This window comes from Hydra vulgaris, chromosome 11, assembly GCF_038396675.1.
Source record: "Hydra vulgaris chromosome 11, alternate assembly HydraT2T_AEP".
NCBI classification, from domain to species: Eukaryota; Metazoa; Cnidaria; class Hydrozoa; order Anthoathecata; family Hydridae; genus Hydra; species Hydra vulgaris.
In genome coordinates this window covers 30,555,001-30,575,000 of record NC_088930.1, presented here as the reverse complement: position 1 = coordinate 30,575,000, position 20,000 = coordinate 30,555,001, and the positions used below count along the sequence as shown (strand labels likewise).

Sequence of the window (20,000 nt, the reverse complement as noted above, 5' to 3'; positions counted from 1 at the left end):
TATTAAAACCTAGTTAAAAGATTGTACTAATGATTGAATTATTTGTCAGTTTATGTTTGGCAGCTTATACTATCTTATAAAGAATTATATGCTCCACGTCTCTAGTGGCTTTCTCGGACTTGGGGAAATGAATTAACTAAAAAAAAAAAGAAAAAAAAGATAGTTGTATTTCAACACGATACTAGAAGATATTGTACTTCAGATAGTATAAAAGATTTTTTAGAAAATAAAACCATATGTTTGTGTGTTTTTACCTATATTTTATATACTAATTTAAAATAACTATATATTTACAAGTGTGTGTCTGTTTATATTATATGTTTTTTATAAATATATATATATATATATATATATATATATATATATATATATATATATATATATATATATATATATATATATTTATATATATATATATATATATATAAATATATATATATATATATTTATATATATATATATATATATTATATATATATATATATATATATATATAAATATATATATATAAAACACACACACAAAAAAATGGCAATAGCATGTGAGCTGTTTATTTTGAAAGTGGCATAAGTCACTTTGTTTTTAGACGCAGATTTTTAAAAGTTTGTGTTTTTAACATGCCATTCAATTAACTAGCAAACCTTCTTTTCAAAATTATCTCAATGGTTTTCAACACAATTGGTTTATATATGAGTTCATATATGAGTAATATATCGTATAATATGATATTACTCTAGTGATTTTTTTGTTTTATAAGTCAATATTTTTATAGAATTCCATTAAAAATTAAATATCAAAATTCGAGAAAAGTTGATAACTGCTCAGCGTAGAAAAAACTTCAAATCCTCATAAATTAGCAGTTGCGCTTCATAGAAGAAGTACTAAATCAGCTTTGTGTGCAGAAGCTGGTGTGGATAAAACTAAGCTCTCACATGTGAGAGTTCAGTATGATGCCATACCAGGCATTTTTGAAGCACCGGAGTAATCACTTTCTTTTTTCTCAGTATAAATAAATAGCTCTATATGATCTTTTAGCCAAGATCATATAGAGCTATTTATTTATACTGAGTAAACAGTTGCACAAAAAGATTGTCGTTTTTTCAGGTCAAAAAGATCACATAAGAAATTAATTTCAGCTTAACAATGTGCATCTCCATATAACTATTTTGACTTTTTTTTGATATTACCTTAATATATTACAATATTACAATAACTACATCAAATGATATATATATATATATATATATATATATATATATATATATATATATATATATATATATATATATATATATATATATATATATATATATATATATATGTTGTGAAAGCATCTATGATATTATAGAATTTCTCTATGATATTATAGATCTATGATATTATAGAACTATCTATGATATTATAGAATTATAGAAAGCTATATATATATGTATATATCATTTGATATAGTTATTGTGATAAAGTAACTCACAAACACTTTTTTTATTCCATAAGATGTTCACACTATGTAAAATATGGCATCCGCTAGTACATGCTTACTACCTAAATGTCAACTTCAGTATTCCAATATTTTGGAATGAACCCGATAATCAGTTAGAAATTCTTTGTAGTATAAGACAAACCGGAAAAAACAAATTATTCAATTATTTGTATCAATGTTTTGACTTCATTTCAGGAAAGTTTTCTATTAAAAATATAAAGTTCCGCGCAAAACATTAAAATATATCAGGTTAACCAAGATGGCGGCTGATTTTCAAAACTGGCTTCAGCGCGTTTTATATAAAGTATATACCACGGCGTCTCCTGTTTATCAAACCTCCTTGGTTTTACGTATATATATATATATATATATATATATATATATATATATATATATATATATATATATATATATATATATATATATATATATATATATATATATATATATATATATATATATATATATATATATATATATATATATATATATATATATATATATATATATATATATATATATATATATATATATTTTATCAATCTTTTGAAATTATCTGTTAAAAATGGCTACGAATTTTTTAAATTTAGAGTAATCTTATAAATAAACTGTCTCAAAAAATCATAAATATTTTCAAGGAAGCTCAAATGAACTTAATTGAAACACCGTATATTGATCGTTTCGATTTAAAAATAATAAACAATCATTGTTCTTTTTCAGTCTTACTAATAAACATGAGAAGCATGCAGCTAAGTTTTGAAAAACTAAAAGAATTTTTAAATATTATAAATTACACGTCCGACATCATAGCTCTTTCTAAGACGTGGCATAATTTGAAAATTCTCTTAAATTAAATACTATTTATAACTTGCTATTTTATAAACTTATTAGTCAACCAAAAGAAAGAGGAAAAAAGGTTGAGGGTTAGGGCTTTATTTTTCAAAAAACATGGTTTTAAGATAAAAAATATACTATGCTTCTCAAATAATAATTTTGAAAGCCTATTTATTGAAATTATAAATAAAAAATTTCGAAATATTTTAACTGGATGCGTTTATCTTCCAACAAGTAATAAAATCAAGTTATTTGAAATTTTCATCAAAAATGCAATTGAAAAAATAAATGTCATTGGAGTCATAAACCTCGATGCTCCAAGTTATTCAAAATTTCTAAAAATAAAATCTTTTTTTGATATGCTTTTTAAATTTAATGTGTCGTAAGCAATTAATAAGCCAACGCGAGTGGCAACAACAATAGACAATATTCTCATTAATAATTACTTGGAAATGGAGTTTGAAAAGCGGGATTTTTATAACTGATATTAGCGATCACTTTCCAATATTTATAAAAGTATGAAATTTAAAAACCTCGTCTGGTTGTGAACCGAAATTTATAAATTTGAAAAAATGCAATCCCAAAATAAGTAATACTATTGAATTATCAATTAGACTAAAACAAGAAACATGGTCGGACCATGGCCTACTATATTACACGGCCATGTATGTTACATTTTAGAGGCCGATTCTACGAGGCCTATTAACGCAACAAAAAATAATAGTGCAATACTAAAAAAACTTTATATATATATATATATATATATATATATATATATATATATATATATATATATATATATATTATTTTAAAACATCAAGAAATACAGTTTCTCTCAATACAAATAATATTATTTTATAAGAAATTTTCGCTGGGTTATAGATACCAGCATCATCAGCATGTAAATTGTTACAATAATTTTTAATCGTTATAGTTTATATAAAATTGTTACTATTGACGTCAGCGGTTGAATGGCTTCTTTTGATTTTTAAATTTTAAAAATGGCGTCCAAAACATAGTTTTTACATATTGGCCTTCATCAAGGTTAATTCCGCCGTTTCGCGCAGAGCACATGATGTTTTGTATTTCTAACGCCTCTCTAATTTTTCTTTCAAACTTTTTATTTTCTACTTTTAACGTTCTTGTTTTTTCCCAAATAATATTTTCTTTGCAAAAGGTTTTATGATATGCTAATGCAGATTGATTAGGCTTGTTTTCATTAATACTCTTCTGATGTTGATGCATACGCGTACTTACCTGCATTTTTGTTTCACCTATGTAGACTTTGGAGCAGTTGCATTTTATTATATACGTTCCAGGTTGGCTGTTACTTGGTAGTTTTTATAAAATATATATATATATATATATATATATATATATATATATATATATATATATATATATTTATATATATACATATATATAAAATGCTATTTTAGACAATTTATTAATATTAGCAAAGCTGAATATTATGGTTAACAAGTGTGCTGCATATGATTGAAAAACTGGATACAGCAGTTCTTGGGAAGATTTTAAAGTTACTTCTTTTCATTTTCCGTTGAAAAATCAAGTTGCTAAATTATTGGGTTCGTTTTGTAAACCGTAGTGATTGGGTGCCTTCACTAAAATCTGTCTTATGTGAAAAGCATTTTAATGAAAAGTACATTATTCGAGGTATAAAATGCATATTTGATCCCTAACTCATTTTCCGTCGGTTCTTGAATCAATAAAAATTGATCATTATTTATGTGTAGCTTTGCAATTCAAAAGATATAATGTTCCATTTCCTCCATGGTTAACTAAAGGTCATAATGGCAAGTTAATTAGTTTGAGTATGCTAGAAAATCTCGCATCGTATACAGCAAAATCCAAGATTCTAGGTCAAGAATTTTTGTTCTTATTTTAAGAACTTTTGTTCTTATTTTAAGAACTTGATTCTTGTTTTAAGAACTTGATTCTTGTTTTAAGAACTTGATTCTTGTTTTAAGAACTTGATTCTTGTTTTAAGAACTTGATTCTTGTTTTAAGAACTTGATTCTTGTTTTAAGAACTTGATTCTTGTTTTAAGAACTTGATTCTTGTTTTAAGAACTTGATTCTTGTTTTAAGAACTTGATTCTTATTTTAAGAACTTGATTCTTGTTTTAAGAACTTGATTCTTGTTTTAAGAACTTGATTCTTATTTTAAGAACTTGATTCTTGTTTTAAGAACTTGATTCTTATTTTAAGAACTTGATTTTTATTTTAAGAACTTGATTCTTATTTTAGAAACTTCATTCTTATTTAAGGATATTTCAATAAAAAGCATTATTCCTAATTTTATAATATCATAATGGTATTCTAAAATTAGAAACAATAATAAGTCCTGCGCAATTGGGGTGGGGGAGAAGGGGTGTGACACCCCTCCATCAATGATTTATTCGCTCATTTAGTCGGCGAATTTAACTATTTTTTACAAGTCAGTCAACAAATTTAGTCGGTAAATTTAGACAGTCAGTCGGCAAGTGTCGATAAGGCAATCGACAAATTCTAAAAAACAAGGACATTATTTATTTATTTATTTTTATTTTCAGTCAGCAAAAGCTGTAATGGACCCCCCCTCCACGTGACACCTACTCGCGTCGGCCCTATATATATATATATATAGATAGATACATATAGATATATATATATATATATATATATATATATATATATATATATATATATATATATACCCTCTAAAAAATGAAGCGTTGATTTGATGTTGATCAACGTTGAATTTGCGTTGACATAAGCGATCAACGGCGATCAACTATAAATGGGTTGCAGCAACGGCAATGTTATCAACAGCAAATCAACGTTTATTTACAAACACTGAGCGTTCGTTGATTTTCTGTTGACAAAAAAAAAATTTATTGAGCCGTTTACTAACAGTAATTTGCTGAGCAAACAGCATGTTCTGCTGGGATTTTTTTTGTTATTTTTGGTAGCAATACAAAGTTTGTTCAAATTTTAATTATATAACGGTATAAAAAGAATATAAACTTTATTGAAAAACATATATTTTATTAAGTAATTATATTTTCAGTTCTTGAATAAAGATTATCCTAATGAAATTAGGGTAGTTCTTTAACTATTTGAGGATAATAGAACATCGTAATATAAATATTTTAACAATTTAACATGAAAAAGTCACAACTTAGCAGCAATTTAGCTTATTAATGCTTATTATAATAACATCACTATTATCATAGTAAATTAGTAATGTTTATGATTGCAAGTATTTGCCTGATAAATTCTGACTGCAAACTTAAATCATATAGTACAAAATGCAATTTAAATTGTTTTTTTCTGTATAAGAATAATAATTCGTTTATTTTTTTTCTTTTATGATGTAATAAAATAAAAATATTAATGCCTAAATGTGACAGAAGCCTATGCATGAGAGAATTTATGAAAGAAAAACGAGATGCTGAAAAAAGAATAAAATATCTTCTTGAAGAGTGCAATATTATTGGTAGAGGGAATTGTGTTTATCTAGATTCAGACATTCAAAAAATTTTTGTTTTTTAAGATGTGCACAGCGATATATTGAAGTTTTCAATCACTTCGCCTGAAAATAAATTTTGTTTAAGTAAAGTTGAATCTAATTATGGTGATGTTGGTGACATTGCAGTTGAAAATAGTTTATACAGTAGTATTGATACTCTAACTTCAACAAAAGATTTTTTATATGAGTGGTCATTAAAATACTGTATAAAAAATGATGCTTTAAATGCACTTTTATTTCACTTAAATAAATTTATTCCATCTATACCAAAATGCAGGCAGACATTACAAAAATCTCTTCAAAAAGTTAATGTTTTATATGTCAGTGGAGGCGATTATATATATCTTGGAGTTGAAAGTGCAATTGATTATTATATATCAACAGTTGGAAATAAGGAAAAGCTTGATCTAATTGTAAGTATTGATGGTGCACCTATGTACAATAGTAAAAAGACTTCCATTTGGCCTATACTAATTACAACTAACAGAAAAGGATCATAAGCTGTTGCAATTTGGTATGGTCAGGGAAAACCAAACAATTTGGATGAGTACTTGGAAGATTTTATTCTTGAAATGAAAAAATTGCAAACTAATGGGTATAAACAGCTGCATTTGTTTGTGATACGCCTGCAAGAGCATTTGTTAAATGCATTACAAGACATAGTGGCTACCATAGCTGTGAAAGATATATGGCAGTTGACACACAAAAACATGGTGTAAGATTATTGGAAACAACTGCTTTACTTCGTACTGACATGGCTTTTAAAAATAATTTGTATAAAGAAGAAGGTCACTAACTTGAGAGTCTTTCTCCGCTTGTTCAGTTAAGTTTCCTAATGGTAACTGGGTTCCCATTGAACTATATGCACCTTATATGTCTTGGGGTAGTTAAAAAACTTCTAATAAACTGGTGCAAAGGTCCCCAATGTATTAGAATAAGTCAATCTGTTAAAGATAGTATTTCAAATGAACTCATAAATTTGCGAAGTTATACACCATCCAATTTTCAACATAGACCACGCTCTTTAAATGAACTTGAGAAATGGAAAAGCAACAGAGTTTCGATTCTTTCTGCTTTATGCTGGACCTGTTGTTTTAAAAAGGAAAAATAAATAAAACTAACTATGACTTATTTATTTCTCTTTCAATTGCTATGCACATACTGCTTTCTGATAAAATGGTGAAAAATGAATTGTTAGTGGCATATGCTAAACAGTTGCTTATATGGTTTGTTAGAGTAGTGCAAATTTTGTATGGGGAGATCTTTGTTGCATACAATGTTCATAGCATGATTCATTTAGCTGATGATTGTGTTAAGTTTGGGGAGAGTCTTGATCATCTATCAGATTTTCCTTCTGAAAACGTTTTGGGTTGAATTAAAAAAATGGTGCGAAAATCACATCAGACTGTTGTCTATAGTAATATAATAGTGAATCAACTAGATGAGAGAAAAAAGTTGGATATTTTGTAAAATTTGTTATAAGTTTGTCAAATACATAGTTCATTAAATAATTTTAAAGTGAGTTTAATGCATTTTAATTTATAAATTTTTTGTGTGAAACAAATACCTGGTATGTTTATAGAAATAATAAAATATTTACACTGGTGTTTTACATTAATAAATCTAAAAAGTGTTTTTTTAAGTTCATTTTTTTTAATCTCTAGTGTTTTTTTAATTTTATTTTGAAACTTATATAAGATTGTTTATAATTAAATTGCACCAGATTATTGAAATGTCAATTTTTAAATGGAAAAATTAAAGAAGTGGAAGTGATTGCTAAAAGTTGAATGAAAAATGATGGGAAATGCTTCTGGCTGCCATTTAAAAGTTCTGCTGCAATTCGTAAAGCTGTCACAACCTTGCAGCCACCAACCTCTGATTGGAAGATATACCCAGCTAGGATTTTATACACTACAGGTTTGCATATTACCATTAAAAAAATGTAAAATAATTGAATTAGATACTGAATTGTATGTTTTGACCAGGGCACTGGAGAGGATAAACATATACTGGTGCCAATTTATTTTGGGCCCCCCCTTAACAATATGACTTCTCTCATCTAATTTCACTTATTTTAAATCCAATATTCTAACTGGCATTTGTTTAAATTATATGTTCTGAATGTCTTTAGAATGTTTAAAGAAGATTTCCAACAATTAAAAAAAGTTTTTTTAATCGTTGACAAAAGCATTTTTATTTTGGAGTCTTTATAAAAAAAGTTTTTTTAACAATGTTTTTAGTTTTTTTTTTTTAACTTTTGGTGTTTTTTAAAAACTAAAAAATTCATTAATTTTCATGGGTTTTTCTTTAAAATTCATTAATTTTTATACGGTGCACCAACTGCACCTCTATCTCATAGAGCCTGCTTTTGCCGCAAACATTTCAATTACATTTTCATTAGATTTTGATAAATGATTTTACGTACATAGATTTGTGTTTAGATTTTTATGAAGATGCTCAGTCACGCTTAGAAAAAGCAGCAGATACTTCAAATATTGAAACTGACACCGAAGAGAAAAAGGGACAAAGCGAAAGTAAATTTTACTAAAATTAGTTTTTAATAAATAAAAAATTTTGCAGTAAAGAATTACACAAATCATGCACTTTTTTTGTTTAAAAAGTAAAGTTTATATTAAAGGAGAAAGACAGCAATGACATTCTGTGAAAGTGATAAAGATGTTGTGGTTGGTGATGAAGAACTATACGGAAGACATTATTTTGATAGTTCAAATAGCCAAAGAACATCTAATGTGATTCCAAATATAGCAGGTTAACTATTTTTGTAAAAGTAAAATAATGGTTTGTTAAAATAAACATGCTTATTTTTTTACTGAATTATAGATGTTTTTAAATCGATATCAACCCCCCCATTTACACAGTGAAATAGCAAGCTTTTCAGTTGCTGAAAATAACATTGACTTCTCAAAAGAAACTAATCTATCTCAAGGGAAAATGATGTTTTCTTCAAATATATTGATAATAAAAAAAATCCTAATGTTGCTTTTGTTTTAATTAAAATCTCTGTGTGTGTGCAGTAAAAAAATTAATAGAAATATTTTATAAATATATGTTTGTTGACAAGTTTAAATAAAAATCACTATAGAATGTTTAAAAGTTTTGTTTAAATTGTTTAATTTTTGTATGTATAATTTATGTATACCTAGGTAGATTTAAATTTTGTTTTGGATAAAGAAGATAGCAGAGAAAGACATTTGTCTTGCCAGGGTAAATTAAGTTTTTAAGAATGTACATTTTACGTGTTAATCTAAGTTTTATTTATTTTTTCCATTTAGGTAATTTTTCATGGTTAATTTTTTACAAAATATTTTACATAAATAATAATAATATTATTTATTTCAATACATTTTTTTTTAAGATATTTAAAAAGTTGCGTTGAGTTGGATGGCAAAAATAGATAAAAAGGTACTACTGTTGCTTTTTATTTTAATATCAAGGATTACATAAGGCCCCCACAAATTTTCAAAATTTTGAATCAAATCAGAAAAGTGATTCAAGAATCAATTTTAAAAATCCATATATTGAAATCAAGATAATTTCATTCATATAGAAGGAATATAATATGTATTCTGACCCTTAAGTAATTTTTATTTTTTTTATAATAGATGAGTTCTCTTAGTCGTTGTAGAGGTAATACTCCATATAAATCGGCTTTTGCTTTTGGAAAGTTGTTGATGAGCGAGGACGCTGGGGCCTGTTTTAATGTCTCTGGTGGTTCATTGAAGATAAATTTTAAAACATACACCCTGTATCATATGATAGTGGGTAAGAATGGTTTTATGCATTTTTTTAGATTTTTTTTTACAGGAAATATATTTTGTTTATCACAATCAGTCATTTATGTAACTATTTGCTATAATTTCTGTTTGATTTTTTTCAAATTTGATTTGAATTTTTGATTTAGATGCGATTACATGACAACATCATGATGCAAAAGTTTGCGGATGTCATTCAGGCATTTCGGAATTTTTAAGGCAATCAGGAACACGACTTAATCGAAAAGTTTTTAAAATGAACAATGCTGCAAACGCTAAATAAATGTAAATTTTGTGTAAAATTCAATACAAATCTTTCTTATTTAACGCAATGTCTACTTTTTTTCATTATTCTTTTGAGTTAGCTTTGAATTGCTCTATCGATAAATTTTTTGCTAAATCTTTTATTTACAGCCTGTTTTTTACAAAACAAATAAAGATTTGAGCAATATGTATAAACTTTATATACAAATATTTTATATATTTACATATATACATACATAATGTATATATATAAATTATAAATTAGTAGAAAATCACTCAACAAAAATTTTTTTTATTTAACACTGTTTTATCAAAAAAAAGACGCATCAGAAATAATGAGTTTTTTATTGATAAGAGCATTTCTGATGAGTCTTTTTATTGGTAAAACACAGTGTTCAATGAAAAAAATTTTTGTTAAGTGATTTCCTACTAATTTATAATTGCTCTGTTCTTTTAAGAACATCGAGCACTCTATTTTTTAGAATACATTTTCAAGTTGTTTGAATATATATATTTCGTAAATTGTTGATATATATTTTTTTGATATATGCATTAAAAAGCGATATCAAAATGCCGTCGGCTATTATAAAAATCAGTGTTAAATCACCAGAATAAGTGTTTGTTGATTAAACGTTGAAAAGCAACATTCGATCAACGTTTTTTGTAAACACCAAATCAACGTTGATAAGTGGCTAACATTTTGGACAATAAATCAATATGGAATCAATATTGACGAGAAACATTGAATCAACATCAAATCAACGCCTCATTTTTTAGCGGGATATATATTAGTAGTAGAAAATCACTTAACAAAAATTTTTTTTTTTTTTTTTTTAAGTTAAGTGATATTCTACTACTAATATAATTGCTCTGTTCTTTTAAAAACATTGAGCACTCTATTGTGTAGAATACTTTTTAAAGTTGTTTAAATATATATATATATATATATATATATATATATATATATATATATATATATATATATATATATATATATATATATATATATATGTATATATATATATATAGAATTTAATAGAAATTTAATAAAATAATAAAAGAATTTAATGTTTTGAAAAACCTTTTTTTTCAAAAATATCTGCGACGGAAACTTTTTACATGTCACGCCTCGTTTTCACAATGTTTTATGAAATCTCATTAGCTAACGCCATGTGAAAACGAGGCAGGGTTTGTAAAAAGTTTCCGTCGCAGATATTTATGAAATATAATATCGATTTTTATTAACCGATTTTTAAGTTTTCAAGTCGATTGAAACAAAAGTTTCTTTAAAACTATCGATGTTGGAAAATTATTGGGGCTAGAGTCTAAAAAATGGGTGTATGACACTCCTCCCCGAACAATGAACTTATTAAAGCTAGTGAGCTTTTAATTATAATATTATTCGGCAATGATCAGAAATCAAGTACCTATTTTTTTTTTTTTTAAGTTAGATAAAGTCACTACCCCACACCGTTATTTACTTTCTGTTTGCGCTAGCTCTGGTTAGGCCTTTGAGTTTACATAGGTATTTATATATATAACACCCTTGCTTCAACGTTTTTATAGACCATTAACAATAAAAGTAACACCAAGCTTGAAGTTATAATACATTTTAGGAATGCCTTTTCATAAAAGAGAACATTAAACTCACATTTATATACATTAAATACAATATATTACATTTGTAACAAGTTTGTAAAATTGTTGTAAAAACAAGTTTGTAAAATTACTCTGAGATAATTACACAATATTCTGACTTTTTCACGTTTCTCTTGTTTTCGGCTCTGCTTTGGTTTTTAGCCAGAATGAAGTTATGTCTCTTTACCCGCCCATAAACCTTTTTAGAAGCTTCAGATGTGAGTTTTACAGCTTTTTCCACCGACTGAGAATTGTTTGGCAAATCAGTTTGAGAAAGTTTATTGCTGGTTTGAATAGCTTGTAGTAATTCATTTGAACATACAAAAGTTGACATAGGAAGTTCAATTTGTATTGAAGAAACCTCAACTAAGACGGTCCAAACATCAGCATTGAAGTTCAAGGTCATAACTGTCTTTGCTTTGATTTTAGGTTTGAAATCTGGATTTGTTTCCCTGGATAATCTAATCTTCAAGATTTGATTAAGAGCACGGTCTCTTACAACTTTTTCATCGTCTAGCAGCATAGCATAAAGAAAGTTTTCTTGACAGCAGCAGTAGGAGTTACCCTGAAGATTTTTCAATACAATAACTTGAATTCTGCTATCCTGTTTCTTGACTAATTGAATTGTTTTATGGAGAAGCTTTGGTGCATCTTTGTAATGCGCTGAACTTTTAACGGCAAACCACATAGGACAGTAAACTTGTATTATGTACTTTGTTATGCAGTTTAAATCATGTGTAGGTATCTCGGTTCTTGTATAAACCATCATAATTCTCAAAGCAAGAGTTAACCAGCGTGCATAACAGACTGGACCAGGTTTCCTGTTAGCATACTTGACAGAAATGGAACCTTTAGCTATTTCAGTGCAATACTCATAAAGTTTACGCTGGTCCGTACTCAGATCGCCAACAATGTTGGGCTTTACATATAACTCTATCTCGGAATCAATAGGAACGAACTGAACCAATGGTTTTTCATGCATGAATGTATCAGACGCTTGTTCACCAATAGGGCCCTTATACTTTTTAGGATCATTAGTTTTTCCATCTATTTCAGATGTAACATGACAAAGAGGTAGCTCACCCCGGTGAAGTAAACAACCAACTAAATGAATGCTACGATTCAAAAGCTTTTTTAGTTTGACAACTAAACCATTATCTACGCCAGTGTTAGAACTTTTATTGTCAAGAACAATCGCTTCCAAGCTTTTAATACTATCATATTCAGAAAGCACATTTAACGTTGCTGAAGCCATAGTACTACCTTTACCATTTTCTATTATAGTATGAGTTAGATAATTTCCAGAGAAAGGGTTATTTTCACAAGTAAAAGTGAGGTGATATTCATCTTTGGTAGTTCGATTAAAGAAAGGGTCCCCATTACTCTTGTATTTCATCACATAAACTAATGAATTTTTGTCTTTCTTGCTATCAACACCAATTACTTTTATTTGTGAAACTTCTTGTAGATGCTTTGTGTCAATTGAATTAGCCACTCGTACCTTTTCACAAAAAATCTTATATTCCGTTACTATCTGAGATTTTTTACTCTCAGTTACTATTCCGTAGTCAATTAACACAGCTGTTGCTATTGCAGCTGCAGCAGCATCACTTACTTCATACCTTATTGCAACCTTGGCTAAATTAGATAAGTCTGTGTAATTTCTTCCACTTATGATTTGTTCCTCAAATTCCTCACTTTCAGCTGTATTTAAACTTGAAGATCCAGCACTAAAATTACCGTCTGACTCGAGTTTTGATGTTGTTTGAAGACTTTTTTGTCTAATTAGCTCTCTAGTGGCCTTTTTTTCCTGTCTAATATACATTTTGGCAACCCTAGTTGCCTCCACTTGGTCCACGTTGCCTAACTGCCATTTTCCTTTTGGTCCTATCTTTGATCCTTTAAATATTCTTTTTCAAGAACGGGGAAATAAGTCAAGTTTAAAATTTAAAAGTATTTAAATTTAAAGAGAATAAAATGAATCAAATTTCATGATCACTAATCATTTGACCATAACTTCGTAAATAAGCAGTAAATGCTAAAATGACTTGCGGCTCTTTTTTATCCAACCCTCCATATTTATCAATTCTAACAGTAAATGTTGATAAAAATTGCATGATATACCTTTCTGCTTTCCTCACAGAGACAAACTATGTGTTTCATTGTGCAGTCGCTTTTCCGACAGCCGATTTGTCTAAATGTATATTACTTTACTATAAAATTAAAAATCAAGATAATATAGAAACTATTTATTATATAGGCTTACATTCTTTAGTTTATGAATAAAGACTTTACCTTAATACCTTAGTAGAAGGCGAGGGGAATAGGATAGTAAATTTTCATCAACCCTTATAAAATCTTTTTCACTTAACATTAAACAAATTGTACTAAAAAATGTTTACAAATATATATTTACCTATCTTTACAGTCATCAATAAATGGGAGATCGCACCGGCAAGCAGACAAATCAAACAACGTTTCCAGTTTCTTTTCTAGCCAGCTTATACTGGACTTATGGTTTTTTGATTGAATTCGTTCTGCAGATAATACTTTTTTAAATGTTCTGGATATTTTATTTTTTAATGGTTTATTTTTTATCAGAGGTAGATTTGGATTAACTCTATACCAAAGTTTTTGCAAGTCACTATTGACTTTTATCACGATTGATACAGAGTCAATTTTCTGTCCATTAAATAATTCTTTCTCAATCTTGTAACCGTATTGAATGAGCTGTTTGTAAGTTGGTAGATCACTCACGGGTAAATCAGAAGCTTTTCCAGCAAATCTTCCACTATTAATACGAGTTTTGTTTAAAACCTTCGCAGGTCTTCCAAGTTTTTTTGAGCTCATGCTGATACGACAATATGAATTTATTATAAGTAAAAAATAAAGCAAGGAATTATTCTTCGATTACAGTTAATATATTTTAAAACATTTGTTTAAAAACAATTAGTTTACATTTTAGTTTGGTAAGTAGTTTTTTTATAGAACACAAATCTCCGCATTTGCTGTATATTTCCAATGTATCTACGTTTAAAAAATTAAAAATGCATGAAAGTTTAGTTTTGTTTACGGACCTTAAGTGACGACATGCAGAATTTCCAAGATTTTCTATTGTATTTCCCAAAAAGATTAAAAGTTTTTTGACTTTTTTTTTGTGGCAAACGAATAATATATCCATAATACATAAATCCCACACTGAGCCAAGTGTTATCATAAACATGACAGTGGCTTAATATATATATATATATATATATATATATATATATATATATATATATATATATATATATATATATATATATATATATATATATATATATATATATATATATATATATATATATATATATATATATATATATCAAAGGCCCTGCATTTTTAGAGGCATACTTAAAAAAATCATTAAATTTTGAATGGGACCCCTAAATTCAGTGAAATTAAAGCCATTAAAATTCCCCTACTGTTCTCCCTCTTCCATTATCTGATAGACTCTGCGTTCATGATTTTATGTAATCAAATAGTCTAATCTATTTGATCGCCATTAAGACTAAAATACCAAGCAGAAGTAGTCATATAATACAAGAATTCTATAGAACTTGCATTCAATAAGTGCGATTTTCATATCTGTGAATCTGCATAAATCTAATCTAGTATAAATATGAATCTTTTGTAAGGGCGAATTAGTTGCAAAGTAATATAAGTGTTAAGTACAAGCATAAGTGCAAACATGCATAAATGCGATTTGGTTTGAAGAGCTCCAAAGCTGTGCACATTTTCAAAATAAATGAATAAAGCAAAAATGAATATACTGCCAAGTGACGTATCAAGGAGTTTTTGTAGGACAGTGCGTGGCTAAAAGGTTTTCCCCTCCCCCTCCAACCTATTAGGGCCCAAAAATCTCAAAAACCTTTAATTAGGCACGGTTGATGCGTTATGGTGCGCATATACCAGAAAATAAACATAAACAACCGCATAACAAAAGTTTCATTCTGCTAATATAAAATTTAAATTTAGTATACTTTATATATTATTTTGTATAATAATTTATTATACTATAATAAATTTTATATATATTATTTAAATAGCTTCAAAAAAATTTATTATGTGGAATAAATCAAAATATTTTCTAACTCTTAATAATAAAGAGCAAGTAAAATACAAAGAAAAATTAACTCTTGGAAACGGATTGGTCTTGCCAGATCCATTATCAATTGATGACTGGCAAAACAATGTTGCATTGCTCCCATTGGTGATATACAACTCTAACTTATTGACACACCTAGTTCATTCACCAGAGAGAATATAAGAGCGTATAAGTCTTTAGAAGCATACAACGTCTTTGTTTCTGGGCGTGTTCATGATGTTTTTTATCATAAAATCAAAAACACTGACTACTGTTACTTGAAAACTAAGGTAATTTATTAAAGAAATTATTTAGTAACTATTTACATTTTTTTTTTAAGTTATAATTGTTCATAGGTTCTACCAAGTCAGCGGCAAGGACAAAGACACGAGGACTACAGCATTTGGGTTGCACTGCATAAAAAGGGTTGGATTTTGACCGGTAATTGCTCTTGTATGGCCGGACTTGGTTCAGCCTGTAGTCATCTTGCTGCTTTATTGTTCAAATTACAAGCTTGTGTTCAACCGGAACTAAATGAGGAAACAGCATGCACAAGTAAGCTGTGCAATTGGAACAAATCAAGAACTAAGGCTGAACCAGTCCCATTGAAGTATATGAACCTCAAGCGGCCAAAACATAATGCAAAAGTGCCATGTATAGAGCCACCTGCAACTACATGCTAAAAGGATTCACAACACACCACGGTGCCCTGATTTCACAAGAAGATAAAAAAGATTTAGAATCTCTTTTTAAGATTTCACCAAAAGCAGCAGTGTTTACATGTATAAGCTGGTTATCAAGCACTAGTTATAATAGTGAAACGGATTCAGCTGATGAAGATGACCGCACAAGTTTGCCAGAGCCCTTAACCTATTTATACGATCCATCAATTGTTAATAAGTCTTTAGATGAAGTTAAAAATATTTCAAAACAGCGTTTTAGTGAGTATAAAAAGTTTAGTTATCAAAAACAATTTGAACAACTTGCTCTGGTTACTATGACACAAAGTAATAATAAAATTTGGCACTTACATAGAGCAAGTTGCATTACAGCTTCAATATCAAAACAAGCATTTTGCACTGATATTGAAAACCCATCATTAAACTTTATTTATGAAATAATGCAGTATGAACAGATCCCAAACTTACCTTCTTTAAACTACGGTAAAAAAAATGAGGAACATGCCAGGAAGTGCTACAACACTTTATTAGCAACAGAGCACAAAGATTTTTATTTGACTGGTGCTGGATTGTACATTAATATTGAAAATTCATTTTTAGGAGCAAGTCCTGATGGCTTTGTTGAATGTAAATGCCATGGCGCTGGAGTTTTAGAAATTAAATGCCAATTTAAATTTAGGAATGGTCTTGATAAATGGAAAGAGGATAAAGGAAGTCCAATTGATATTTATGGCAACATGTTAAAAGAACATAAATATTACGATCAAATGCAGCATCAGATGTTTGTAACAGGTAGAACTTATTGTGACTTTTTTGTATAAAGTAATGGACTTAAAAAAGGAGAAGAGAAAAAATACTGTCTACTGCCAGAAACTAAGTTTTTATCCAATGATTGCATGTGATAGTCCAAACTGCAAAATTGAATGGTACCACTACTCGTGTGTCAGTATAAAACATGCACCCAAAAAATCAACAAACAAGAATCTAAAATAAAAATAAAATAAACTTTTTTCCAGTTTTTCAGTTAAACAACAACACTATTACTCATATTTACAAGTCCACAAATAGTAAAAACTATGTTATCTAATAAATCAACTTGACTTATAGGTAATTTAACATTTAAAATGTCAAATTTTTTCAAACGTCCAATAACTCGCTCTACGTGAATTCTTACATTAGCAAGTTGCCTAGATTTATTTACTTCTTTAGCAGAGAGCTGACTCCTTCCTTTTGTGAAAGCTGGTACTTTTAATATTGCACCTTTTGTTGCAACTTCTTGTTCAATTCGGAAACCTCGGTCTGCTAGAATAAGATCACCAGTTTCAAGTATGTTGAGAAAACCTGACTGTATTGTAACCTGTTTATCAGAAACACGGCCACCCCAGCCTTCAGAACAGAAACTTACAGAACCTGTTGGGGTGATACTCATAAGATATTTAATTGTATTACTATTTTTATACGATAACCAAGACTGAGCCCTAGAGTTTAGTCCAAGGGATCTTTGTATAAATATGTCAAAGCAATCAATAAGTGAAATACAACTTCTGAAATTATAAAAATAACAAGGTAAAACTTTTCTCATTGTAATTCGGTCAGGCCAGTTTATTAAAAATTTAAGTCTAGATGCTACAACAATAATCCAACATCTAAATATTTTTGATGCCAAACCATAATTTAATGAAAGCCTGAAAGCAAGATCTTTTATAAATAATCCTCTACGTAATCGCATTAAAACCAACAATAAATGGTCTTCTAAGGATATTTTTTTTGAAAAGCTTTTGACATGGTTTTTAATTCTTTCAAATAGCCAGATAAAGTTTTCTGCACTTATACCAGTGTAAAATTGAACCTTTGCATTGTTTTTGAAATATTTTTGTATGAAAACCTGTGTGACTCCAATTTTGTAATTTTATCACGCAATTGGTATAGCTCCAAATTTCTTTCCATAAGTTCTTTTTGTAGGCTTTCAAATTGGATTGAAGTTTGATTACATTCAATCTGTGTACCTAAAGATGAATGTTACTGTAGATAAAGTTACATATAAAATAACTTTGAAATCAGAGGAAAATAGAAATGAAGTAAATACAAGTTTATTGTTAAGAATATTGTTCTTATAATAATTATTTTAATTTAATCATAAACAGTGATCTTATTTATCTTATTTTTATTTATTGATATAATCTTTGTAAATACTTATATATATATCTTTGTAAATACTTTAATAAAGTATAACAAGTAGCTTATAAGCTACAAAAAGTAAATAATGCAGGTAATAAAATATCATTTAATTATATTTTATATGCTGCATTATTTAGATTTATGTTATTTACTTTTTGTTACATAAAATATAAAAGTATTTATAGATGTGAATATAACAAGTTATTATTAAGATCAAATAAAATCAAATGCAAAAATTGAATTAAAAAATATGTACCTTTTTCAAAAGTTAATGGTTCTATATTGTTTTCTGCTGGAGAATCTAAATTAATAAAAAATTATAATTTTTGTGATGTGAATATAACAAAACATTATCAATATTAACTGCAAATAAAACAAATTTAATTATAAAGGTATTTATCTTTTTCAAAAGTTAATAGTTCCATGTTGTTTTTTACTGGAGAAACTAAACTAGTAAAAACTTGGGTTTTTCTTTTCTGAGCACGTTTAAAACGATCTTTTTTTTGGCTTAAAACATTTTCTGGAACATTTTTATAATTAAAATGCTTGGTACATAGTCAAGATTTAAAGGATTGTCAGACTTTTACCAATAAACCAAATCTGAAATATGAGGATAACTTAACAAAAAGAATATTTGATTTATGCTCTATATCCAATGCTTATTCAAAGTATATATAAAAAAAGATTAATAAAAACAAAATAAAAAAATTTGTAAGTATTTACCAGAAATAAAATGATCACTGCAAAGTCTAGCACATTCTATGGATTTTTCAAACCAGTTTTTTCTTCGAATTGCTAATAGCCATAATTTGCGTTTCTCGACTTCGAAGCTTCTTTTGATATCATTATAATTTGTTCTAACATTACTACAACCAACAGCACAACAATTATTTGGCATATTTCTTAGTTTGTTGTAGTTTAAATAGCTTTAGTTTGTGTGTGAAATACGATATTTTGTTTTTTCTATACTGCCAGCAAAATACGCATGCGCATATAATGTAAACATTTATACCCGTCTATTCATAAGCATGTTTTACATAAACATGATACAAGATGTTTTACATAAGCATGTTACATGCTTATGCAAAACATTTATATTTCTGGTAAATTTATTGCTTTTGGATTTTGTTGAGCCTCAATCTCCGGATCTCAACCCTATCGAGAACCTCCCACAGGTTCTCGATAGGGTTGAGATCCGGAGATTGAGGCTCAACAGCATTGGATATAGAGCGGTCAATCCATCACCGATAGGTGGTTGTCTTGAAACCACTGCTTGACTACTTTTGCAGTGTGTTTTGGATCGTTGTCTTGCTGAAAAACCCATTTTATTGGCATATTCCATTCAGCATGAGGTAACATAACATCTTTCAGGATATTTTTATACATGAAACGGTCCATTATTCCATCGTTTCCATGTATTGGACCTAGACCGTTAGCAGAAAAACACCCCCAGACCTTTACATTTCCTCCACCATGCTTCACGGTCTTATGGCAGT

The 20,000-nt window shown here is 28.1% G+C and overlaps 3 protein-coding genes across 3 annotated transcripts in view; 1 reads left to right on the top strand and 2 right to left on the bottom strand.

The window, feature by feature from the left end:
* Positions 1-2,459: 2,459 nt before the first annotated feature.
* Positions 2,460-20,000, top strand: part of LOC100201184 (uncharacterized) — a 30,952-nt gene continuing 13,411 nt past the window's right edge. The window contains exon 1 of the mRNA XM_065810732.1: positions 2,460-2,469. The gene's annotated coding sequence lies outside the window, so the exon portion shown is untranslated. The remainder of the gene's footprint in view (positions 2,470-20,000) is intronic.
* On the bottom strand, positions 17,317-19,468 carry LOC136087234 (uncharacterized). Its single transcript, XM_065809703.1, has 3 exons — positions 19,228-19,468; positions 18,761-18,805; positions 17,317-18,332 (listed from the first exon to the last, which is right to left on the bottom strand). Exons 1-3 carry the CDS (start codon positions 19,400-19,402, stop codon positions 18,154-18,156), a joined length of 399 nt encoding a protein of 132 aa, XP_065665775.1. The 5' UTR covers positions 19,403-19,468; the 3' UTR covers positions 17,317-18,153.
* LOC136086967 (uncharacterized) lies at positions 17,351-17,908 on the bottom strand. Its single transcript, XM_065809469.1, has one exon. It carries the CDS (start codon positions 17,906-17,908, stop codon positions 17,351-17,353), a length of 558 nt encoding a protein of 185 aa, XP_065665541.1.